The sequence below is a fragment of the Capra hircus genome, unplaced genomic scaffold, assembly GCF_001704415.2.
Source record: "Capra hircus breed San Clemente unplaced genomic scaffold, ASM170441v1, whole genome shotgun sequence".
NCBI lineage: Eukaryota > Metazoa > Chordata > Mammalia > Artiodactyla > Bovidae > Capra > Capra hircus.
This window is the reverse complement of record NW_017212184.1, coordinates 7,092-34,801: the sequence shown is the minus strand read 5'-3', so window position 1 is coordinate 34,801 and position 27,710 is coordinate 7,092. Positions and strand designations below refer to the sequence as shown.

At 39.1% G+C, this 27,710-nt stretch overlaps 1 protein-coding gene across 1 annotated transcript; it reads right to left on the bottom strand.

Moving 5' to 3' along the window:
• LOC108633198 (glycerol kinase) lies at positions 1–27,405 on the bottom strand (the record flags this gene model as incomplete). Its single annotated transcript, XM_018045472.1, is given in 11 exon segments — positions 1–81; positions 823–865; positions 6,977–7,044; positions 7,423–7,458; positions 9,210–9,227; positions 10,347–10,413; positions 11,289–11,398; positions 13,434–13,571; positions 16,091–16,167; positions 19,909–19,992; positions 27,328–27,405. Coding segments are annotated over 11 exon segments (800 nt in total), but the record flags the coding sequence as incomplete, so codon positions are not given.
• Positions 27,406–27,710: the final 305 nt, after the last annotated feature.

The following is a 27,710-nucleotide window of genomic DNA, read 5'->3' as shown; positions in this document are numbered from 1 at the left end:
TTCTAATGCATAATATACAGGTTTATCTCTGCCGAGTTTATAAGCCACTGTGGTCAGAAGGCCATGTTCAGAAAATACACACTGTAGAAAAGAGAAAAAGAGTTTACAGCCAGGAAAACAAAAAGACAGCATAAGATTTTTAAAGCAAAAATGATCTAGTTATAACTCAATAAACATAACAATTTAGAAAATATATCTTAAATATCAATATTACCAGTTTTAAGAACAATACACTTGGCAGACTGGGATATATATATATATATATATATATATATAGATATATATATATATACACACTACTATATATAAAACAGATAACTAATAAGGATAACTAATAGCACAGGAAACTCTACTCAACACTCTGGGTTGGGAAGATCTACATGGAATGACCTACATGGAAAAAGATCTTAAAAAAGTGGACATTCTTTGCTGTACACCTGAAACTACCACAACATTATAAATCAACTATTAACTCCAATAAAAATTATTTTAAAAAGAACAATACACTCAAATAGTACAAAAAGTTTATCCCTTGTTGGAAATTGGACTTGAATTAAGAATCTGACAAGCTCCTAGTGAGAGATTCTACTAACACAATTAAAAACACACATATAAAAGTTAAAGAACCTAAAATGGTTCTTACAAGAATGCTTAAAATGTAATGATACTCATCATTTTTATTGAGCTCTAAATTAAACCCTGATAAAAAATTTTTAAAAAGCTGCTGACTCAAAAGTTACTTAATAGCAAATTATGTTGAAGTATTATTTATACGAAGTTAAAGAAGACTTCCATGAATCTTTTAATTTGAAAAACACCAACCTTACGGCCTGTATTACATAGTAAGAAGCAGCCTGTTCCATACCTACAGTTAGGGGAAGAATGAACAGTAGGACAATTTTATTAAAAGTAAATGCTGAAATGTTAATAATATAACATTGACATTTAACATAGAACAATAAAAGAAATTAAATTTTTAGAAAAGTTTCAAAAGTTAACAAATATCACATACACTCTTGGAATAATGTTTTAAAGAACAGTCTAGGGATTTCCCTGTTGGCCCAGTGGTAAAGAATTCTCCTGCCAATGCAGAGAACACTGGTTTGATCCCTGGTCTGGGAAGACCCCACATGCCACAGGGCAACAAAGCCCATGTGCTACAACTACTTAGCCCACATGCCTCAAAGCCCGTACTCTGCAACAAGAGAAGCCACCACCATGAGAAGCCCAAGCACCACTAGAATGTAGCCCCCACTTGCCACAACTAGAGAAAGCCTGCACAGCAACCAAGACCCAGCATGGCCAAAAGTTAACAAACAAATATTTTAAAAATATGTGCTTCCTTAAAAAAAAAAAAGTCTAGAAGAAAATGTACTTAGTGGAATCCTAATGGAAAAACTCAACATTCAAAACACTAAGATCATGGCATCTAGTCCCATCACTTCATAGCAAATAGATGGGGAAAAAATGGAAACAGGGACAGACTTTATTTTCTTGGGCTCCAAAATCACTGCAGATGGTGACTGCAGCCATGAAATTACAAGATGCTTGCTCCTTGGAAGAAAAGCTATGACAAATCTAGACAGCGTATTGAAAAGCAGAGATATCACTTTGCCTACAAAGGTCCATATGATCAAAGCCGTGGTTTTTCCAGTAGTCATGTAGGGATGTGAGAGTTGGACCATAAAGAAGGCTGAGGGCCAAAGAATTGATGCTTTCAAACTGTGGTGCTGGAGAAGACTCTTGAGAGTCCCTTGGACTGCAAGGAGACCAAACCAGTTAATCCTAAAGGAAATCAACTCTGAATATTCATTGGAAGGACCAATGCTAAAGCTGAGGCTCCAATACTTTAGCCATCTGATGCAAAGAGCTGACTCATTGGAAAAGACCCTGATGCTGGGAAAGATTGAGGGCAGGAGAATGGGGCGGCAGAGGATGAGATGGTTGAATGGCATCACCAACTCAATGGACATAAGTTTGAGCAAGCTCCAGGAGCTGGTGATGGAAAGGGAAGCCTGACATGCTGCAGTCCATGGGGTCGCAAAGAGTCGGACATGACTGAGTGACTGAACAACAATGAAAAAATGCAAGTATAGTATTTGGAGTTTAGTCGTAACCCAGGTTCCTGTTTATATTAATAAAATAGCACTGAGTTACAATAAATCCTAAATTCTCTCACAGTTACATCTCTACTAATCCACGTCTAGTGCCATTCAGCAATGGGGCAGGCCGGCCTAGCTCCATCATTAGGCAGCCGTAAACCTCTGGCATGGAGAGGGTGTAGGTCCAGCGTGGGGGAAAAGTGTAGCTGGACTTTGGCACAGGAGTAGCTAGGAGGGAAAAGCTATTGCTGGTCTATCTTCTCCCTTCCCTACGCAGGATAGGGTGTTCTAACAGTGCTCAGAGAGTCAGAGCCAGCACGTAGCACAGCTGCCAGGGAAGAACTGAATTTACTTTGTGGCGGCCTTATCAGCAAAAGCTTTGGACTCTGCAACAAATCTGGCACTTGGACATGCATGAGTGGTTCTGAATTGTGCGGAGCAGATAAGTGGTTCAAGCTGATATCAGCAAGGGTCTCATGGCAACACTTTTCAAATGAGTTGGCTATCATCCCTGGCTCACCACAGCTGTCCTAACTTGCCTGGGATTCCCTCCCCACAGGCCTTGCTGCTGTGCTCTGTGACTTTCATTAGCCCAGGTGGGAGAATGGGGAGGGCTCAGCCCAGGGGTGCGCAGACAGATCCCAGCAGATGCTGCTATTAATATTAGTCAGTGCTAAGCCAACAGACCCCTCTGACTGTGTTTGTCTTATGGAGCAAACAGAAAGGGGGCAATTTTTTTTTGAAAAACATCTTTCCAGGAACCACTGATGTGAAGAAGAATTCACCCAAGACCATCCATCTCTTTTGCTTGATTCAAGCATGATTGTGGGCTGCTTGATGACCAGCCAGCACATTCAGGGAGCACGGCATCCATCAGTATCTACCTCAGTTTTCAAAGATACCAGTCAAATAACACTAGGTTCAGGTAATAATACATTTATGAAGTCAAAACACATAAATCTCTATACCTTTTTACTTCTGTGATGCTGAAAAAGCTACATATTTTAAGTCAGTCTCCATGAATAAATATTCATAAAAGTGGAAGTTAATTATCTGTTCCACACTTTATAAAGGAGAAATCTGTACTGATTTAGTCCCCATATAAACACTATGTATACTGAACAGTAGTGTACAAGTCCTAAATTATGAAATTGACACAGAGGCTCAAGGTACTTCATAGAAGTAAATTCTTAAGTTCATGTACACTTAATAAGTAATTAATGAGCATTATCAACACATGAAGAGACTTCTTTGCTACATTTAGGCCACAGCAATTTTTTTTGTGTGTGTGTGGTCGAACAGTATGTGGGATCTTAGTTCCCCAACCAAGGATAGAACCTATGCAGTAGAAACTCGGAGTCTTAACCACTGGACCACCAGGGAAGTCCCTAGGCTACCGCTTTCAAAGCCATATATAGGCAATTATTTTCTTCTTAAATTTTATTTATTTTTTTCTTCCCAGTCATCAAAAATATACGGGTTTTTCAGCATTTATATGGTCTACCAATCCTTTCTCAAGATTCTACTGTGTTCAGACAGTGGGGGTGGTGGGGTGGGGGTGTGTGAGTGGTCCTAGTTGAATCTGTGGAAGAGGCAGGAGGCCTCTGCTACTACACTTAGAGCCTCTGGGAGAGAGGAGGCACTTAAAACACAAGCTTAAATTAAAAACACAAACGAACAAAATTCCCCAAAGTTTGAAAGATCCTATTAATCTAACAAACTGTCTACTTCACTCCTCCTTCCTGGATGGTTGCCTGTTTGCATAGCACATTCTGTCCTGCTGTCTCTATCTTCTCTACTTGCCTGCATCTCTTCTGACCATTTGTAACCTGGCTTCCATCTTGAGCATTGTATTAAAGCTTCATTCTTGGAGGTCACCACCGAAGACCTGATTTCTATGTCCTTTTTGTTCTATTTTGCACTGCTGACCAGGCCCCTCTCTTAAAGAGAGACCCTAGTAGAGTCTTAAATAGAGACCCTGAATCTCCACATTAATGACTCACTACATTCTATTTGTCTGAATTCTCCATCCAGTCATCGCTTCCTTCTTCTAAATATCTCCTCTACCTATATACTTTTTCTTGGTAATTTCATCAATTCTTATTGCTTCAAAAATCACCTCTAAATATGGGAAACTCAAAATCTATACTTTTATACTACATTCATTCCCCATGACCATGTATGTATAATGTATAGCCTATCAGTATCACCAACGTATCCCAAACACAAAGTCTTGAACCCATTCCATACTTTGGCTACATCTAATCACTGGGACCAGGTAACTAGACTCCATAACTGCTTCCTGTCTCGTGTTCCTCTGCAGTGCCATGGACATCCACCCATACCTCCATCTCAGTCCTCCTCATCCTTCTTAGTCTTTGTTGCTGTTACTGAGTTGCTGTAGCCGCCTCCATGTCCTCTCTGCCTCTAGTTTTTCCTTGCTTTATTTTTTCTTTAATTTAGTTGTTTATTTTTGGCTATGCTGGGTCTTCACTGCTGAGCGGGCTTTATCTAGTTGCGGCAAGTGGGGGCTACTCTCTAGTCACAGCGCTAGGGCTTCTCATGGTGGTGGCTGCTCTTGTTGTAGAGCACAGGTCTAGGTGCGGGAGCTTCAGTAGTTGCAGTATGTGGGCTCAGTAGCTGTGGCTCCTCGGCGCTAGAGCACAAGCTCAGTAGCTGCGGCACAGGGGCTTCGTTGCTATGCGGCATGTGGGATCTTCTGGGATCAAGGATCGAACCGTGACTCCTGCAGTGGCAGGCGGATTCTTTACCACAGAGCCACCAGGGAAGCCCTCTCCTCGCTTTAACCCAGGACTGCCATGTCATTAATCAACAGCTCCAGTCATCTCTGAACAGCAGCCCCCAAACCTTCAGGAAGTATCCCATTGCCTTCCAGAAAAAAAAAACAAAAACAACTCCTTACTCTGGAATTTAGGGTGTCACACCACCTTAGCCTTATTTCCCCACAATCACTTCCCTACCCAACTGTCCTCTACATTCTCTAAATAAAGTTTTCCATTTCCTTGTTTGCATCTTAGTTCAGTGTTCCACGTGTTCACCAATACTGCTCAGTCTTCAAAACGTCTCACTACTAACAATCTTTGTGATTTTTCTTGCCTCCCTTTGAAACCCAACAGCAGTACTTCCAAGTTTCTTATGGCACATAAGTTCTGATCTATACTATGATGAACTGTATATCTGTGATCTTTTCCTTCAGGAAGAGAAACATGAGCCCAAAGATCTTACAATTCTTCCCCTCTTTCAACCTGCAGGGGCTGCTGCGGTACTCAGACTGCCCTCCCTAACTTAAATCCCGCATTTCCGGAATTGGCTGATAATGCTTAAGAGGGAGGGGAGCATAAACAGAAACAAAATAAACTTTGTGCAACTTTACTGGGCACCTCCCATGTGCTCTACAGTGTCAGGTACTTGCCAAAGAGAGATAGCATCTGCTTTACTAGCATTAGGGTGCCAGGCAGAGGAGGAAAGAAGAGGGCAGTGGGGATAGCCTACTTCTCTATCATTTCTCTGACTCCTGACTTAGCTACCTGGAATCCAGAATTCAAAGAATATGTTTCTAGACCCACAGGATACCATGACCTGAGAAGAATTTTCCTATCTCTCCTCTCAGAAAAACTGTCACCCAAATGTCACACTTCTGCATGAGGACTTCTGACCCTACTAGAGTATAAGAACACTACATCTAAAATATAGAGACATTCCATTACTGACAAAAAGGCGAATGCAAGCACTGAAGTTAACATTAATGAGAGAATTAAGAAAACAGGACTTCCCTGGCAGTCTGGAGGTTAAGACTCCACACTGTCACTGCAGGGGGTGTGGGTTTGACCCCTGGTCGGGGAACTAAGATCCCACATACTGTGGGGTGTGGCCAAAAAAAAGAATCCTCAAGATAAAAACCATTAAAGGTAGACAGCCTGCTGCCAGGGCTATGGAAATCTTTTCCACACAGGGGACAGTAAAGTATAAAGGTCAAGTGCCCTAAATTGAATCAGCTGGATTCGGATGCAAAGACTGCCTTCCTCACTTACTAGCTTAACTTCTCTGAGTATCTGTTTTTCTCATCCTAAAGTGGGAGTCATCTTATCACTCTTAAATATGGGGCTTGTTATAGACTACATGTGTGACTATTAAGAAGACGAGATGAGAAGAAAAAATGCACAAAATCTCTACTTCTGTCATTCCTTCTGCTTTGTGTTGAGGCAGAAACTTCAAATGACGGGGAGAAAGCATAGTGCCAGAGAAATAACTTTGAAAATCCCACAAAAATATGACTTTGAAATTAGTGAGAAAGTCTTGTGCAGGAACGATATGTTGAAAATTAGAGTTTCATCATGGCTTTCTTCCCTCTGCTCAGCCTCCCTCCAACAACCTCTGCAAAGGGCAAGAATACTTTATTTTTTATTATTTAAATTTTTTAAAAAAATTGTATTCATTTTGGCCGCCTGTATGGCATGTGGGATTGTCACATTTCCTGACTAGGGATCGAACCCATGCCTCCTACATTGGACATGTAGAGTCTTAACCATTGGACCACCAGGAAGTCCGTCCCAAGGCAAAAGTACTTTAAACCAGCATTTAGTTTCTGTATGGGAAAGGTTTTGAATTTTATAAATTAAGATTTTCACAAGCTTCATCAGTGTGTTTACATATGCCATGGTTTGATTTACGTGAAGGAGATGAAGAAAAACAAATGGCAAAAAGTGTAAACGTATATAACTGTATCGGCACTCTTGAACTATTAATTTTCAGTGTGGAGAAACTTCAAAAGCTTTTCCTCATTCCAAACACCAAAGGGAAAAACAAACAAACAAGACCCCATTGGTTTGCAGGTCTGTTTCTTAAAAACTCACGTGTTTTTGGCTTGTCCATCTTGGAAGCACATTTGTCCCACCAATGCAGCAGACTGGTCTCCCAAACACTGAAAGGATATATGACAATAAAGAATACTAAGATAATATTATCCATTTTCTTTTTAGGAGAGCCATAAGGTTTATTTTTCCTTCTTCATTTAAGAAGGAGCGAACTGTCTTATATTCTTTGCATTACCTCCATTTGGCCATTGCCCTATGTGTTAATGCCTCCAAACAGGGATAGGAAGGGAGAGTTAGAATTTAATTTACTCAACAAAATTCTTAATAGCCCACACTGCAAACCGTCAAAATAAGAATTAGCCAATCCTTCTGCTTTTACTATTTTCCATAGTTAAAGGAGGAACAGATTGATTAAGGCAAGCCAGAACATGAAAGGGGGGTGGGGTAGGGGAGGTGGTAGGGAGATGTTTGGTGATGAAACTTACCCCAGATATTGGCACACCTTCCAAGGCCCCAGCTTTCTAATGAAATTTTAAAAAAGGATTATGAATAATCACAAATTTGGCTCTAATAACATAACTGTAATAGAAATGAACACAAATAGCAACATGCCAGAGCATGTGGGCAGACAAGACAAAGCAAGTGTTTCAACTACATGAGTGGTTCAGAGAGAGAGATACTAGCAATATTCCTTGAAGAGACATGGACATGAAACACTGGACAGGGAGCCAGGAGTTGCAGGATCTACTCCTGGTTAGTTAGTTAGTTAGTCACCGAGCAGGCTGCTGAAACTTCTCTATACCTCAATTTATTCATCTATAAAATGGGCCTGAGCTTATATGAATGCCCACAGACCATTAGTTCTTTGCTATTATTGCTGTTACTATGAACAGACTAACACATCCTTCATAATGAACACAGAGCTATCAAACTAGCATGGAACATGTTTATTTTGGAAGGCTGAACTTTACCAACTGTTCTTCCTACCCAAACTGCTCTTGATAAATAAGAAACAAGAGAGAGGTTCAGGTATGGGGCATTATTTGTTCATAGCCAACATCATTCTTCACGTTTTGATAAGCAAGAGTTAATTTGTGTCATGAATAGTGGTTTTGATTTTGAACCAGTTATGGCTAGCACTCAAAGGCGAAAAAATGAGAATTTAAGTGACTGACTGTGAACTTTACCAAATTTAATTTTGAAAAAAAATACTTACACTAATACAAAGCAACATGTATTGATATCAAGGAATTAGGGGAAAGGAATATGATCCCCAAAGTACCTGTGATGTATGAATTGGCTTAAAAGTTCATTCGGGTTTTTCCATACCATCTTACAGAAAAACCTGAACAAACATTATGATGAACCTGATATTAGGAAGAGGTCCAAACAAAAGCTTTTCCTCTGACCTTTCAGTCTGCCATTTCTCTGGGAGCTTTGGGCTCCCCCTCTGTGATAGTGAGGGGAAGAAGAGAAGCCACCTCACACAGCTATGGTTAGGAAATAAGAGCATGCATGTGGAAATCATTCACAAAATAGAAAATACCCACTAGATAGTGGGCAATATTTTATTTCTTTTATGCTTTTGGGTTAATCCAAGACCTTTTATTTACTGTATATATTCTTGGACAATCTGAACGTGGCTTATAAGTGAAGTGAATCAGGAAACCTAGAGGCTGGATATGTAAGGTATTCAGATACTATAAGAAGTCTTTGCTTACACTATTCAAGTTATTATCAAACTACCAGCAGAATCTACTATGTGCGGTCAGGCACAGAAAGCGCTCTTTTTTCTTTACAGGGAGGGGGTCCCTGGAGGATTCCTGGGAATATTCTCTGGTGAAGCATGCCAGAAAAAGTGACAGTGCATTTCCAACTAACTGGTCTGAAAGGTTGGGCAAGATGTCATTTAAGAGATGTAGAGAACATCTAAAAACTATACCTCATTTTCCTATTATGCTACAGCCCAAAAGCACATCACAACTGTACTTTGTAATAGGGACTATCACAATTTCTCATTTCAGAAAACTATCTTAGTCTTTTATTTTGAAACATCACTCCTAGTTTTATGGAGGACTTAAAAAGAAACAAATAAGATTATGTTTTAATAATAACTAAAGCTTCATTAGAGCTTATAATAATTTGCAGGGTCATGGAAGAGTCTGGATTAATTTGCTGAGTAAATGGATTTCTGCTTATCTAAAACTAAATGGAAATGCACTGTATCTTTTCCAAATGAATGGGTAGCATCATTGGTGGGCAACCTACTCACCGGGCTATGAGAGATTTTCTATAGTCAGCAAGGGGGAGAGAGGGGGACAGAAGGATAATATTTTAAATGCAAGAGAAAACTAGGCCAGTTAAATGTTTTTTCAACCATTCTCTGAAACTGTTTCTCAAGAACAGTTTTTTTTCCTCTGACCCAAGTCAGTTTATAGGTAGCTATGAAATTATCAAAGCACTTTTAAACTGTTGATAAGCAATGATTATGCTTCCCTTAAAAAATGCCATGTTGCCTTAAAAGGCTTTATTATAAATGAAACACTTAAGACTTCTTGCTTAAGTTTTAACCAGAACACTCGGGTATTCTAGTGTATTAAGTCTATAAGTAGACTAATACTTTTTATGAAATGTCCAAACATTATTTTTTGGTAATTAATCTTAGACTTTTCTTAATTTTTACCATACATTCTAGATTTTTGAGCTTAAACACCAGTTCAAATCATCCTAGAGGTTTTCATTCCTGGTGTGTAATCAGAAATACTCAGCGATGCTATGTGTAATTTGTGCTTAGACTACTTCTTCTGTGGGTTTCAATGAAAGCAACAGTAAAAATGCCTATGATGAAAACCAGTTTAATTAACAATCACAAATCAGAACAGACTCTTTGCTTTCAGCTTCTCTGCTAAAGTTTTGTTCAGGCTGACAAAGAATCTAATATGAGACATGGTCTGCCCATTAAAGGAGATTCAACAGGAAAAAGAATGCCACTACAATGTGAAGAGACCTTCCTATAAATTAAAAGCAGGCAATGCAACTACTAAACAGTTATTTGGATTAAAAGAAGAAACTGGCTCAAATATTCCCTTATCACCTACCGCAGTTAGATTATCTCATCAATACTTCAAAATACTCAAAGAAAAGCCAATAAAGTTCATAGCATATAAAATTTTATATGTAGTTTTATATAAAGTATACATAAAACATAAATTGGCAAGAAGGACTCAAGAATTTGAAGTTATAAAACTATTTAGACAATACTAAATTATTATTTTACATACTGCCAACATTCATAAAAAATTCATGGGTCTCAAAATATAAAACATAACACAACTGACTTTTGAATTCTGAATAGTAAGGTTTTTATTAAGATAAAAATTAAATTAAAAAAATTTCTTTTTCTTTTTACCATTAGGCCATAGATCTCTGAAGAACTCCGGACATTTGGAAGAATTTTCATTGGAATTTCAAAAAATCTAAAAAAAAACCAGTAAAATAAGATTGGGTATATAATGCTATTTTAACTAAATATCTAGAAACATTTATATTAATTTAAAGGCATGCAAACAAAAATTAAAAACAGGCATATTTGAGAGTTGAGTTAAATGGGAAGAAATAAATAAGCCAGCAGTAGGCAACTCCGGTACTCTTGCCTGGAAAATCCCAGGGACGGAGGAGCCTGGTGGGCTCCAGTCCATGGGGTCGTTAAGAGTCGGGCACGACTGAGCGACTTCACTTTCACTTTTCACTTTCATGCATTGGAGAAGGAAATGGCAACCCACTCCAGTGTTCTTGCCTGGAGAATCCCAGGGACGGGGAGCCTAGTGGGCTGCCGTCTATGGGGTCTCACAGAGTCGGACACGACTGAAGCGACTTAACAGCAGCAGCAGGCTTAGATATTTAACACTAACTTTACATAAAGAAATCAATACAAAAGCAAAAGTACACAAAAAACAAAGTACTTTTATAAAGGAACCTAATTTTCCTTGAAGAATCATTGAGACAATTACTTAATTTGGCCTATTTATTATATATGCAGTAATAGTCTCTTACAGGGAAACCAGTCTTGTGCTCTGTGATGACCCAGAGGGGCAGGATGTGGTAGGGGAGGGAGGCTCAAGAGGGAAGGTGTATATATACATATTCGCATTGTTGTATGCCAGAAACCAACACAACATTGTAAAGCGATTATCCTCCAATTAGAAAAAAAGAGTATACAACATAGACTTGTATATTGTAGTTAAATATCAACAAAGTTTGGTGCTCCACTGACAATCTGAAAAAAATTAAGATTTAGGTTATAGACAGGCAACAAATTGGAAAACTATCATGAGGGCAAAACACAACTCACTCGCAGAGCTCTTTATCCCATTCCAAAGAATGGATGTTGAAAAGCATCGTCCTGCTTGCATTTGTTACATCTGTACAATGGACACCTCCACTGGCTCCTCCTGTCAAGCTCTGGACAGAAGAACATGACATGTTAAATCTGTACTTATTTGCAATTTAATTTCTACTTTGTCAAGAGCCAGAATCTGTTGCAGAGCCCATACAGCAAGAGAATGGAACGTTTTAACCTTTCAATTACTTCATCTTCTAGTGTTCCTTGGTGTCCAACAGAAATACAATGTAACAGAACCACATTGACCCACCCATGTAATTGTATATTTTCTAGTTGCTACAATTAAAAAGCATAAAGAAGCAGGTGAAATGAATAATACTGTAAGTTTTATTTAACTTAATATATTCAAAATATCCTTTCAACGTATGAAATTATTAGTAAGACATTTTACCTTTTTTTGTATTAACTCTTTGAAATGCAGTGTATATTTTACACTCATGCACATCTCAATTCAGACCTGCCACATTTCAAGTGCTCCATGGCCATATGTGGTCAAGTGGCCATCATAGTAGACAGCAGTTCTAGTTGATGGTTAATGAAAACAAAAAAATCAGCTTTGCTTTCATCCTTTTATCTTTGGAAGATGCAGAGTCTTATTAAATTTGATGTGCCTACCTCGTGGGATGTTATTGACCTGTGTTGCTCCTGTTCTTGCTGTATGTGTGCATGTGTGTGTGTGTGTGTGTGTGTGTGTGTGTGTGTGTGTGTGCCTGTTTTGAAGTAACAATTCTCACCGGGCTGCACTGCACTGACCCAAGCACATATCCTGAAAGCAGAGCTTTAAACTCTCTAATGTTAATACCCTTGGACCTGAACTACAAGGACTGCTGCTTTCTTTTATGTAGAAGCAGTGAGGAGTAAGAAAGGAACAGAAGCGCAGTAATGGCATCATGCGGGAACAGGGGAGGAAGGGGACAGCTCAATGTGCTCCCTCGAGTGTCCTGCAGCTCACAGTTCAACATACTGCCTTACTCTGGCTCCAGGCAATGGTGAGAACTATTGTCCGAATTATTTCAACTGTGATTAAAACATATGAAAACTGCTGGCCATGAACACAAAGCATAACGTGCCCTGGCCAAGACAGGGAGGGCTGGGGAAGGCGCCACTTCCTGATAGAGGGTTTTGTCTGATCTGCTCTGTGGATCTGGCAAGCGACAAGAGAGGCAATGTTCCTTTAACATTCCCCTGAATGTTGGAAAAAAAAATAATAATCCCACACTTACAGAAGTGTTTGCAAATGAAATTATATGTCTGGTATTTGCTTTAAAATTATCCATGGGGAGAAGGAGTGAGTATAGTGGGAACAAGTTTGGCCATAGCCAATGACTGTAGCTGACTCATTATTTTAGAGGTTCATGACACTATTCCCTCCACATTTTGGGTGTATTTGAAAATACCCTTGAAAATAACTGAGAATAAGAAAGGTTTGCTTCTACTCATTCATGTTCAATTTAGGCAAGAAGATTATACATCAGTAATTTCCACTATGATTTTTCATATTGTGGCCTAACTAAGTAATAGACACCTATGCGATGTTGAAAGCAAATGCTAAAAAGTAGTCCCAGGTGTATTACCATGTTAAATAGTAGAAAATAGAAGAGATAATTTCTTCTAAGAAATGGCTAGTGGAAAAGAAATACAGTTAACCCTTGTGCAACACAGGTTCAAACTGTGCTTTTATGTAGATTTTTAAAATAAAAACTATAGTATTACACAATCCATAGATACAGACTGCTAACTATCTCTGGTGGGTCCTAGAGCCAGTCCCCTGCACGTACCAAAGGAGTGAATAATAGGCAAGGGATACAGGCGACTGAAATTTACTACTTGATAATTACCTAAATTAGTTATGCTAAAGGTAACAGACATGAGATATGGTTTTGGCAATCATCCTTCATTTTTACTGAAATAAGGCAAGATAAAAATAAAAAGGAGGTAGCCAAAATTGCCTCTCAAATGGCAGCTGAAATTTTCTGCTGTTTCGTGAGTGGCTTTTCTTAATGATGCTGCCAACTAAAAAGTTCGAAACTCTCCATAGAAAAAAGATAAGCAATTTAAAAATGTTTTCCATACATACATGATTTTTAAACATACCCAAATAAGCCATGAATCAATGGTCCCAAAAAGAGCTCTATCTTCTTCAACAGCCTTTTGAACTTTTCTGACATTGTCAAGGAGCCAACGAAGCTTCACCGCACTGAAATAAGTGCTAAGTGGAAGGCCTGTCTTGGACTAAATACAGTTAAGACATTCAGCCAGGAAATGAAATTCTTAACAGCTTAAAATAAACCACCAAATCAAAAAGGTCAACAAATTACAAAATATGCAATGACCCTAAAGGCAATCTCAAAGTATTATGTATAAAAAACACTTTTCCTATCTCATGGCACAGGAAAGCATGTTCATGAACAAAAATCAGAGTGATATGCTTGCAGTTCAAAGAGCATCCATGTAGCAAGATAAAGAGAAAATTAAATGACACATACCCTGAAACCTAGATAGCTCAGCCACAGATGTTAACTTTTGTGATAAGTTAGTATTACACACAGAACCTAGTCCAAAACCCTGCCTTTTATTTTATATTCAGTGAAATTAATATTTAAAACTATTGAAAATCAGAGAGTGCAAGTTTATCAATTCATAAACTAATCACCACAATCAGAAGATTGTTTTAAGATAGATAAGACTTAACAAAAACAATATGTTTGTGTGCTAAAAATATAAGAAATACATAGTCAAACACACATACATATTTAAATAACATAAAATTGGTGGACAATAGAGCTCAAAGACACGCCAGATGAAAGCAACCCAAAGTTGTTCTAGTTAAGAAAGTAGTTGCCAGTTGAAACACAGTGTTGTACACATGAAACTTATATGATTTTACAAACCAATGTCACTTCAATTAATTTTAAGTGTGTGTGAGTTTGCATAAATTCCACAAATACATTCAACAAAGGGAGGGTTAACTGAATAAAGGATAGAGGGTAAAAATGAAACACAGGTTTCCTTGAGAATGGATCCAATCCACTCATTTTAGTTAGCATATTAAACACTATATTTAGAAGGGCTGGTGAAAGTGATTAAAAAACATACATCAAAATAACGCAACTATCTTTTCCTTCTTGATCCCCATTCTCATTTAGCAACTCACCTAACTGCAGGAAGTGATCCCTTTTCCTTCTCACCTCCCATGGATACGCATAGTAAAAAATCTCTAACTGTTCAACACTGTAATGCAACCTTGTAAGTTAAGAATCTTAGCTCACAGTTTACTGTGAAAAGATCCATGCTCAAAAATTATAATAGAAATGACATATGGGCTTTAGAAATAATAGAAATAACATATGCTTCTTTCATTTGAGGAACCAAGGGTCATCCCACAAACCAAAGAGTATGGTAGCATATTAAAAAGCAGAGACATTACTTTGCCAACAAAGATCTGTCTAATCAAAGCTATGGTTTTTCCAGTAGTCATGTAAGGATGTGAAAGTTGGACTATAAAGAAAGCTGAGCGCTGAAGAATCGATGCTTTTGAACTGTGGTGTTGGAGAAGATTCTTGAGAGTCCCTTGCACTGCAAGGAGATCCAACCAGTCCATCCTAAAGGAGATAAGTCCTGGGTGTTCATTGGTAGGACTGATGTTGAAGTTGAAACCCCAATACTTTGGCCACCTGATGCAAAGAGCCGACTCATTTAAAAAGACCCTGATAATGGGAGAAGGGGACAACAGAGGATGAGATGGTTGGATGGCATCACCGACTCAATAGACGTGAGTTTGGGTGGACTCTGAGAGTTGGTGATGGACAGGGAGGCCTGGCATGTTGTGGTTCATGGGGTCGCAAAGAGTCGGACATGACCGAGTGACTGAACTGAACTGAACTGTGGCTCAGCCGGTAAAAAATCTGCCTGCAATGCAGGAGACCTGGGTTCAATCCCTGGGTTGGGAAGATCCCAGCCCAGAATGGAAAGGCTATCCACTCCAGTATTCTGGTCTGGAGAATTCCACGGATTGTATTAGTCCATGGGGTTGCAACGAGTCAGACATGACTGAGTGACTTTCACTTTCACACTTTCACTTTCAGAATCAACAACCACAAGAAACTACCATTTAAGAGTCCCACTGACAAATATAAAGGGAATAAACCAAAAGCCCCAAACAAACAAACAAACCAAAAATCAAACAAACAAAACACTCTGGAATTTCCTTTTGGATACTAGGAGAGCTTGACCTTGCTAACAAAAGTACCTCACCTGTTTTAAAACTTTTCTCCCCATTTGTCTGAAGAGAGATCTATATAAGGACCAAAAACTAGGCAATTTTTTGGCATCTTCATATGAAGAAAATTAGAAGAGGAATTCACGTAAAGGCTGGAGTGTCTTCTACTTTTGCTCCCTGAGTCCAGATGTCTAAAACCTCAAAAGCACCCAGAACTTTCTTTGATGGATGGTGAAAAAGCAAGAGAGAAGGATTTGGAAAGCATGTGGAATTACAGAAGCACTCCCTAGGAAGTATGGTTTAAGCCCACTGGGACACTTTATCATCCCCTCCAGCCTATTTATCTTGGAACGTTATTTCTCCAATTCACCACAGGGCAAGGAAGACAGGTAATTAATTATCTGTAGAGAAATATTCTATAAATTGTATCAAATAACAATTGTGCAATAAGACAGAAAGCCTGGTGAAATCTCCAAGCTTTTTTTCTGTTAAATGAGAATTTCAATAGCATATTTTTGAAGAGATCTCTTACCTTGACAAAGTTATTATTTCCTGGGATTCTTTTACTAAGACTCTCAACAGTAGACTGGGTTCTTAGGTCAAGCCACACTATAGATCAAAACACAATAATAAATATGAAAAGCTTGATTTAAAAAAAAATCAGACCTTAATGAAATCACTATCAAGGATAGGAGACCGATTAGTTTCTATAAGCAATTAAAATGCTGTAGCTTACCAAAGACAGATATTAGAAAATTAGAAATGAATGGGCATATTGTTAGAAGAGAAGATAAATTTATGAGGGAGAATTTAAAGCTTTTATGGCAAAATTATAGACCAAGTTAGGAGAATAATACATACCTTGGGGTGCTGATTTTGTATCCTTTTTATAGAAAAAGATGAAAAAACTGTTTTGGATATGGACTTTCTATGCATACACGAGTGCAGAAAAAAATATAAATGCAAGGCAGGCTAGTTGCCAGGGCAAAATGCACAGCTCAGGATGACTGTACTAGGTATAAAAGGCTGTACCTTGGAAAAACTGGGTAGCAATTTGTGACAAAGTAGAGAACCTGACACTATTATAGAGGGAAAAAATTAGATTCATTTGCTTATGTACAGAATGCTTATTTATATTAAACTCTTTCAAAGTAGACTAGAATCCAGAATCATTACACGAATCATTTAAAGGTCACCATTCTTTCTCCTTGCTAGATTATAAAGTAAACTCTCCATTTTAACAGATCAACCTTGTTTTTACTGAGTAACTATCACTCTCTTTCTGATCTCCCTAGTAGGAAGTTGTGTTCTGCTTTACGACAGAAGGCTTGAGAAAGAGAACGCATTAAAGGGTATACAAACCAATTGTGAAAGATAAACAATAGTATCATCTGAGCTTTATTTGTCAGATTTCAGTTCTGAACCAAACTTTTGTAACTTTGAATATGTGAGTGCTCACTCGATATTTTTAGGCACTGACTATGCTCAGACGGCTCCTGAAAACAGTCTATTTAAAGGGCACCAGGAAGATCATGCATGCTTCTCTGCTACCCATGTGAGTGCTGGCCGTTACTGTCTAGTTTGGTTCACCCTTAACTACACTATGCCTTTCTCTTCATTTAAAAACCAGTTACTTCCTGTTGTGGATTTTAATCAATTCTTTTTAATTACTTAAAGCATTATTTCCCTTGAGGGCAGTCTGTGCTTGATTTTGATGGTGGCTACTTTGCAGAATTGAATCAGGGACTTCAGGATACTATACTGCTGTGGTCCCCAATCTTTTTGGCACCAAGGACTGGTTTCGTGGAAGACAATTTGTTCCAGGACCAGGGATGGGGAGAGGGGTGATGATTCAAGTGCAGTAGAGTTTGAGCTCCTATGAGAATCTAATGCTGTTGTTGATCTGACGGAGGCAGTAATGTGAGGGATGGAGAGCAGCTGTAAATACAGGTGAAGCTTTGCTTGCTCGCTTGCCCTCCATTCACCTCCTGTTGTGTGGCCCAGTTCCTAACTGGTCACAGACTGTCACCAGTACTGATCCACGGCCTGGGGGTTGGGGACCCCTGCTATACCGGTTTCCAAAGTAAAAAACAAGGCTCTTCATCACCAAGGAAACAGGAGGCAAAGAGGAAGTCCATGGAAATATACAGCCAAGCAATGACCCCTGCTCTTTGCTGCCAGGCATCCATTCTTCCTGCTGCCGGGAGCTATCGCTTTGATTCTCTTTAGGAAACCACCCCTCCTTCAACCTCAGCCTGAGATTCCACCCTACCCTCGGCTCTAGAATCTTGTCCCCAATGATTGGTTCAGGTGTAGTCAGATTAGCCTGCCTGAGATTTTTTGTGCTTAGTCCACAACAGTCCCTGTTCTCAGCTCAGCTTGGGAGTGTGCAGCTGGGACCTGCTGTGCCCTGGAAGAGAGGTGAATCGGCCACATCTGGAGTGAACCTCAAAGAGACAGACTGGTGGGGGACCCAGGTGATACTGTCTGACTCAGGAATCAAACAGCACCTGAACAAAACTACTCAAAGAATTCCTGGTTTTTTCCCCTTATAACTTCATTTTAGTTGGGGCTGACTTTTCTATGACTTGCCCTGGGATGGATACAAGCCATTAGTAGAAGCATCATGGAGTATCCAAGGTCTCCTGTGTCCAGGGAACATGGCAATCTATCCACTTTGTCCACAGAGGCAGTGGTGTGTGACTGTGACCCAAGGGGACCTTCCTCATAGGCAAGCAACCCTAGCAGGTGTTAACGGCTGGACCAGAGTAGTTGGGCAAAGTAGAGGCATTCTAGAGAAAGGTTTTAAATCTGTGACAGGTAGAATTCACAAACACATCTCAATCCTCCATGTTTCAAACTACAGTGGGCTAGGGGTTTAAAAATCAATGTAACTTTGACTACCTATGCAAAAAAAAAATGAAATAAGATGGGTTAGGATGGAAAATGTCAACATTCACTGAACTCAGCAGGATAAATATTGACTTGTGAAACTTTGTTTTAGTTATGCTGGTTTGCTGAATCATGAGGTAAAATTTATTTTTTATCAAGGGACACTGCTAGGCTTTAGGCTTTTTTTGCTTACTGATCCAAAGCCTTCCAGATCAGCATTTTTCTATATTTTAATGGACATAAAAATTACTAGGGAGTTTAAAGATAAATCCCACTGCCAGAAATTCTAGGACAATAGGTCTAGGGAGGGGGCCCAGAAATTACACCTTTTAAATAGATGTCCTCTTTTTAAGAAACACTGCGAGATTCAACAGCAGTGGTTCTGATCCAGAAAGCACAGCTGAACCACCTGGAAAACTTTGAAATCACACATCCTGGTCCCTACATCAGAGGATTCTTATTTTATTTTTTTCCTTTTGTGGCCATGCTGCATGGCATGTGAGATCTCAGTTCCCCAACCAGGCAAATGAACCCACAGCCCTGCAGTGGAAATGTGGAGTCTTAACCACCAGGGAAGTCCCTGCATTGTAGGAATCTGGTTGCGAGTCCAGGCAAGGAGAGCCTGAGTCCTCCCACCTGTGTTATTCAATGGTCTGCTCAAGCTTGAGAACCTCTTTTTTAGGGCACGTTCTTTAGGACACTGAATCTGTTCCAATTGTTAATTTCAAAACAAAACTAGACACACACTGATGATCAAGTGGCTCTGTGATTCTATTGCTCTTGGACAAGGACTACTTAAGTTAACAGAGCACCATGCTCCTCACTTAAAAGCTTCAAAGTACCCACAGTACTGGTATCTGGTACCAGTATCTGGTATCCACAGAATGAACCCCTCATCAAAGAGAGTCAAAACACTAGAGGTGAAATCTACATTTTTGACTGTGCCGCCAACAAGCTATGTGACTCAAGCAAGTCTCATTTCCCTTTAGGGCCTGGGTTTTCAGGATATAAAATAAGGCAGTTTAGACTAGATGGTCTCAGAAATCCCTCTCCTTCCATTATCCCATGATCACGGAAGGCTGGCAGAATTTTTGTTTTTATAACTCGAGTCTAAAGTGATTAGAATACATGGAATGAATTAGTAAAACTGCCAAAGAGGAAAATGTCAGTGGTCGGTACACTACCAAGCAATACACAAATGCTTGAAATTAATTGAATTAAGAACAAAGGAAAATTAGAAAACTCATTAAAGGAGCTAAGATGGCAGAATTACATGAGCAGAATAAGAGACCAAAAGCCAAAGAGAAGATCCCGAGCAGGAGGACTAAGCCCCATGTGGAGGTAATTTCTGAGAACAATCAGAAGAGGTGCTAGATCCAGAACCAACAGCAGCAGTCAATTTTCCCCAACACATCTGAGTTGGAAGCTGGGGGCGAGCAAGAGCCAGAGCACCAATACCTGAGCAAGTGCCAGCAGCTGGAACTGAAGAGCCAGAGGGAACAACGGCAGCTGGATCTGAAGGACCAGGAGAAACTGGAGCAGCTGGAGCATTAGGAGAAATAATGGCAATTCATGCTAGAAATGGCCAGGTTCAAGATTTGTGTTCTCTTCCTGACCATTTAGGACATGGTGGCTCACATGGGCAAGTTCATCAGTGAACAGTTTTCTACCCATTTGAGTGTAGAAAAAGATAAGGAAGAGACGTGGAGCAGAAGGGTAACAGGCTGTCCAGTCAGTCCCTGGTTCAATAGCATTTCCGGCTAGACAAAGATCAGGTCAATTCCTGCTTCTTGTTCAGATGACTCTTCCCTACCTGGCCACACAGTCTGTGTCCCAGTTAGGAAAGTGGCTCAGTTGGTTATTGACTGCTGACCTGACCACAGAACTGAAATGCTGTGTGATGCAGTGAGTGCATCACTAGGGGATGTATGAATGGAATGTTAAGGGAACTGCTAGTCTCTGCAGAAGTGGGCAGGGCACCCATAGGAAGACAAGTGGCTTTGGGAAGGCAGTGCCCCAGGAAAGCACTTCCCTGGAAGGGTGGCCGGAGGTACAGTCCACAGAAAGCAACAGCATGTCTAGAGGGAACAGGGAATCGCTCAGTCCCAAAGTGATTCAGAAAAACATTGGAAGGAAAACAGAGTCCAGAACACCATACAGCCTGTTTCTAGAAAACACGTCCCTTACTTAGACTAAATAAACTGGATTTAAATGGTTCCCACCACCAAACGAATAGGTTCCAAAAACCCAACTTGGGTGACCTGGAATTTGTCTTTGTATTAAATGAAGTCATATCCAATATATGTCTCATTGATTTAGTTTGTTCTGAAAAACAAAGTTTTAAGAGTAAAGAAAAATGCAGTTGCCTCAAAGCCCATGGGTCAAGGTTAATTGAGTGATGTAGTAAAGAGTATAGGGGAAGAAATCTGTTTTAGAATATTTAGAAATTTGAATCAGTTTTAGTTAGTCATAACAATAGAAGGAAAATGTACCAAAGAGGGGGGAAAAAACCACACTAGAGATCATCTAAATTATTTTCAGTTGACTAGAAGCAAAGGCAAATAATACAGCTCCTAGGGATGCATTGGAGAAGGAAATGGCAACCCACTGCAGTGTTCTTGCCTGGAGAATCCCAGGGACGGGCGAGCCTGGTGGGCTGCCGTCTATGGGGTCACACAGAGTCGGACACGACTGAAGCGACTTAGCAGCAGCAGTAGCAGCAGCAGGGATGGTTTGCTACTGGCCTGACAGTGAGATAAGGTAAGGCCACAGGTTATGGAAGAACTAAGCAAGGACTGCTGACAGTTAGTTACACTCAATGTTACTGGGTTGCTTTCCCCACAATGGACATTAAATCTAGGAAACCAGATTTAACTGCTATGTGTTATGGTAATTAGCCAAAAGTTAAGCTATAATAATTAAGCTGGGTATGAGGTCATTTGCAAAGGGGAAGAGACTGTCCCTCAGCTGATGACATTTTCTGAAATCAGGTGGGGGCCAAAAGAAAAATGGAGAGTTGGGGGAGGAGGCGGTGAATGAAAACATGTATGTCAAAATTTGGGGGCTGAAACCTATTTCAGCTTTTAGGTGTATAAATGTCAAGATGCCAATGGCTGATGTGAGTGCGTGTGACCCCAGGTAGGCTCTGCGATTCCCATAAGAAAGAACACCTGTTGTTTAAACCAGCCATTTCATCTGGCGTTCCTGGACTGAAAAGGTCATCAGCCAATTCAGAATAGGCATCTGTGAGACCATGTGGCCATGTTCTGAATACTTACTGAAGCCTGATAGTCTGCTAGGCATTAAGTGTCCTATGTGTATTAATTCATTGATCCTCAAGCCTATGAGGGCTGCTATAATTTCTCCAGCTTAATCACTCAGGAAACAGGCACAGAATGGCAGGCAGTAAGTGGAAAAGGCAGAATTTGAACCCAGAGTCTGAGTCCAGAATTAAATCTCTATGATATAGATGTAACCAAGAAGAAGTCATAGCTTTAAATAGAATATGAAAAAACATAGCTCCAAGTTGAATTCTAATTTCGTTTCTTTCTATTTAAACTGGCAGAGTTGAGGAATTCAAGCACCACAAAATATGGCAGTACTTCTTTACCCAGGATTGAAGGAGATGTAAGGCATTCCAAGAACAATGTAACAATAGACATGACAAAATGAAAAATAAGGGGATTGTGACAGAGTGGAATACTCCATATTTTAACAAAAAATAACAATCTGCTCCCTTCCCAAGAAAAACAATACAAAAAAAACCACACCTTTGTTGTTTAAGACCAAGCGTGCTTAGGAGTTTTAGGAGGTTTGCCAGCTATGGTTTTCTTTCATGTTGATATTCTGAAACATATCCCAGTTCCCAAAAAGATAAAAGAATTGAGCTCAAGGTTCCTTCAGATCTCAACAGATGACTAACCAGATTTAATCATTGGCCTGGGGTGAACTAATAGGCAAAAATTTTTTTAAAAAGGCAAAGAGAATGACCAATGTCTAAAACTGTCACTCTCTGCATAAAAAGTCATGTGTCACAGGAAACTTTAAATCCAGTACCTTAGAAAAAATGTTTGTAATACCATTTAAAGAAGGAATAATGGCTGAGAGACACATGATTTTTATTTCTGTAATATACTACAGGGCTCACATCAGTGACTGTGGCCTCCCTGGATATTAGTCCTTACTATGAATAATATTTTGACATTAAATCACGAATTGTGTTCAACAGAAAGCTACCACGATGAGGGTCCTGTTGCACTTGGCTTGCCGTGCATACCAAGCAACTTCAGTAGTGAGTGACGAAACTTAGCCAAGAAGTGGGGAAAGAGCTGGGCCATCCGAGTCAAGCCAGAATGTTTCCCCGGCAGCATCAGTGAAATGTGTATATGAATTTGCAAAAATATCAGTTGATTCAAGCCTTCCCCCACTCAACCTCTGAACTACCTGCGGAGCTTTGTGCTTCTTTATCGGTTTAGTCTGTGGTACATTTGTCAATCTAAACTTCCTTTTCAATACTATTAAGAAGACAGCAAAGCCTGTAGACCACTAAAAAAAAAAAAAAAAAGGTGGTTCTGGAAGGAAAAGGCTTAGAAAAATGGTGGGGAAAGGAGTGGAGGGAATTCTTTGGAAAATATTGATGAAGATAATGCTGAGAGGGAGAGAGAAAAGTCAGAGGGATGAGGAAAATGAAAGATAAGCGAGAGAAGGCAGAGGGCTGCTTCAGATCCAGGGCCACAAAGCTGCTGCAATCCATCTGTGAGACCATCACAGTAAATGGCTGCATCATGGCACAGGGACTAGGAAGGAGGGATGTGTTTTATCTCCACCTTAGGTACCATACCAATGTTCACCCCGCCAATCACAGAACTAACATAGAAACGCTAAGACAATATGAAGCTTCTGAAACAGACCATCTGTGCCTCAATGGATACCTTCGCATGTTTTTCTATCTCATAAGCATACCGTTACGAAAGATGTCAAACGACAAACACACCCTAATGACAAGGAAGAACAAATAGCCTTTCTTGGTCTTCAAGGTCTTCCCCAAGCCTATTTCATGTCCACTAACAGGACCCCAAATTTCTCCTCTCTGTTATTGTACAGGGGCTGAGTGAGTAGATTACCTATCAAGGACCCCATAAAAATGGTGATATAATAAAAAGCAATTAAAAAAAGAAGACTGGCCCTCTCTTGTGCTTGCCTATTACAAATACTGTTCATCGGTTATATAATTTACTAAGTAAACAGAAAAATGAAGAAGCACAGGATAGGCTTCAAGTGAGAAAAGGTTTATAAAAGGGACAAGGAAGGAAGAAAATATATAGATAGAGAAAGAGGGGAAAAGTGAAAAACCCACTGGCCATGATATAAACGAAGACAAAGAAGCTCAAAGACAAAGATATGTAAAAAGCTGATTCTGTTTCATGTTGTTTCAAGATAAAGCTGCTAAGGATTTCATATTGTGTTCATATTCTCAACTGAAAATTTGCATGGACATATACCACCTTAGTATTTCCTGGGTGGAAGAATATTAGAGGCAGCATTTATCCTTGCCATGACTTAGTGGCATCTCCTCCCAGCTAATTACTCTCTGACCTCCTTTTCTATTCTCTTTCCTTGTCTAGCCTCCAAATTTCTACACCTAGCCTTCTGTGTCACCAAGGCAAGCATAGTAACTGCCTGGTTTGTCACTATCTGCCTAGGGGTCATCACAGAACCTGTCTACAGAAAGGCACTTAAACTTCAGTTGCACAAATTAATGTAACCTTCATTCTTATGGTGAATTCATCTATAATAAACTGAGACTATATTAACAACTTTTTTTTTTTGGATGCACCACAAAGCATGCAGTGCCTTCAAGTTCCCTGTCTTAGTTCCCTGACCAGGGATCAAACCTGCACCCCTTGCATTGGAAGCACGGAGTCTTACCCACTGGACCACCAGGGAAGTTCCTGTTATCAACTTTTAAGTCTACATTTTGAAAGAGCTCTTTATAACAGAGCCACAATTCTAATTGTCCAGAAATGAGCTTTAATTCCAAGTCCCATATTCAGCTTGGCCAAGAGAGAAAGTCATTTTTCTCTCATGTTGGCACTCTTTAAATATTACTTAATTTCCTTCTGTTTTCTCAGGCTAAAAATCTTATAGCCCTGTTTTATTTTTGCCTCATGTTTATGCCCTATTCAATTTCCAAACATACCAGTTGTATCTTTCCTCTGAAAGGTCTGGCCAATTTGTCTCTCCAGTCTTACTGTTCTAATCCCATCAGCTCATTAGCAGTTTCAATTAACTCCTTTGCTAGATTTTACTGAAGAGAGTAATCTTGTCCTTTTTAATATAATTACTTACATGGTAGGATTTCAATGCTTCCTATTTGTCCTTGCTTCCTGGTTCTATTCCTTTTTCTTTCTTTCCTGCCTTCTTTTTAAAAGTCATTCTATTTTCCCTCTTCAGTATACATTATTTAGTCTTTCACTGCTTAGCCTAGAGACCACAACATGCATCCTTGATAGTACTGGGACCACAAGACACTTTAATCTCATCTACTACATATTCCTTTCATGTACTATTGTTGCCATGTAGTATTTAAAATTTTAATATATTTTGAACATCATAATACATTATTTCATACAGTCAAAATTCAGTTAGAATGACCTACGTATTTCCTCTTTCTTGGCCTCTGTATTCCTCCTTGCATTGCCTAGTTTCCACCTGAGAACATTTTTTCCCTTTTACCAGAAAAAAACTAGTTTTTCTTTCAGTAGGGGTTTGCTTGTAATGATTTTTCTAAGTTTTGGTTTGTCATTGCCTTTATATTTTACCTTCATTTCTTAAGGATATTTTCACTAAATATAGGATTCTAGGTGGATATTATTTTCTTTCAGCACTTCAAAGATTTCATCCCACTGTACTCTGTTTCCATTGAGAAATCAGCTAGAAGTTTTAGTGTTGCTCTTCAAAGTCACGTCCTCTGGCTACTTTAAAATTCTTTTTATCTTTAGGTCTCAGCCTATGTTTGTGTATGGCTTTCTGTGTATATATCTTGCCTGGGGATTCATAGTGCTTCTTGAATTGGTGGCATATTTTTCAACAGTTTTGAAAAACTTTTCTCTCTCTCTCACTTTCCTTTTCTTCTGGGTCCCCAATTAAAAATATGTTGAACCTTCTTATCTTACTCTATATTTCTCTTAGATACTTTTCTACATTTTCTAAACCTTTGTGTGTCTGTGCCTCAGCTGTGTCTAATATGATGCAAAACTCATCAATGAAGTTTAATACCATTATAAAATTTCTATCCTTAAATTTCTAATTGTTTGCTAAGATTATCAATCTTCCCCATGAATTTCTTGAACATGCAGGTCATGGTTAAAGTCTGATAACTCTAATATTAGGATTTCCTATGGGTCTGTTTGCAATGTCAGTTGTTTCTTTTGGTTTTCAGTCATTCTTGTTTTGAACGCCTGCTATTTTTTAAATAGAAAATTAGAAATTGTAGAAGAAAAAGGAACAAATAAATAAGCACATCACAAAAAGTCTTCCTGGTAAAACATTTACTGAAATCCTTCACTATAAGTATAACTTCAACTAACCTAGTTGCATTATTTTAATATGACAACTCGAAGTCCAAAGCTGCATTTCTACTATTCAAAGTCTAGAGTTTAACAAGAACTTTCTGGTTTCTGTGAGTAGACCCTTCCTTTCATGAGGGGGAGAACAAAAAGTAAAACCCTATAGGGTACCCTAAAAGGTATAAAAAGTTGGCTAACATTTGTCTGTGAAAGAATACTCTCCTAGTCACTAAAATTGTAATATCCTCCTTATATTCAAAATGAGCTGCTCATGAGAATGAGAAGAAAATAAAGATTCAAAAGAGGTACTTTGTCTAATTGGACCTTTGGCTACAATTCTTTCACCTTTTCTTTGCATCTTTAGTTTTTTATCACAAGTACAGAAGACATACTAAATATTTTCTTGTAACACCCTAATTTCTTAAACACCTTAATTTTTTATAAAGATTCTTTCCAAAGGATTCATGCTACTCTTACAAAACACTTTTTAAGCACATTTTCTGCTTGAATGTCACTTTTTCCAATCTATACTAAAGTTAACTGCAAAGTAAAAATTGCTCACTCCATAAATCATTCCATCTCTGACAACCTCTGTCTCCACTCACCAACCCACAACCTGTTACTTTATTGACCAAAGAATGGTGCTTTTCTATTTGTGACAGAACGATGCCTTTTAGTGATTATATATTTAGAACAAAATCTTCCTTTTAGTAAGTGAGAGTGTCATTCAGTGCTCAATTGTCATATGCTGCTAAGAGTGAGACTAAAATATACATGGTTATTTCCACTGAATAAAGCGTGATATCTAATGGTGGTATGTTTGAGATTCAGCCTTTCCACCCTGTGGACATAACCACATTTATAGCAGAAGGAGCTAAAATGATGAGATTTTTGTTTTCATAAGCTCAGTAGAGTCGATTCAGGTGCCTATATGGGAAGAACAAGTACACAAGTACTTTACGGAGAGGTGAACATGGGACTGGGAACATGTGTAATCTTGAGTTTTGAGGGGAGGAGGAGGTAAAATCTCTTTCAGATGTCAGAAACAGCAGGGATCACGAAAAGTTCTAGCCATACTGATTCATTTATCTAATACAAATTATCAGGAAGGGGAGAGGCAAAAGAAAGAGTTAATTCAACATGGGAATAACTATCTGAAATTGGTAAATATATAACAACCCATTTCTTAGAAGACTCTTTGAGATTATAGGAAACATGACTACATGCTTCTTGAGCCAGATGTTTTAGCATGACCACATCTGCAAGTAGAAAAAGGCCTTGCATTTGACATCCACGCACAACAGCTTACCTACAGCATTGTAGAGAGGTTCTCCAGTTAACTTGTCCCAGACTACAGTGGTTTCCCTCTGGTTACTGACACCAATAGCTTTCAAGAGAAAATTAAACAGAAAAGAATTAAAAAAAAAAGCAAAAATCTGAGGATAGTTCTCTTTTTTTATATATAGGCACAAGTAAACATAACAATGTGGGGGAAAAAAAGGACATTTGGAACATTAGTAGTGGTATTGAGTTGATTTTCTTCAAATGGCCCCAGGAAAAACAAACCTCCAAGTCAAGCTTCTTTTTCTTTCTTACAGACTCCTTCCCTCTTTACTATCAGCACACCATGACAGAGACCCAGATCAATAGTGAAAAGAAAGACTCCCAGGTTGGCTTATAAAAAGGGAACGC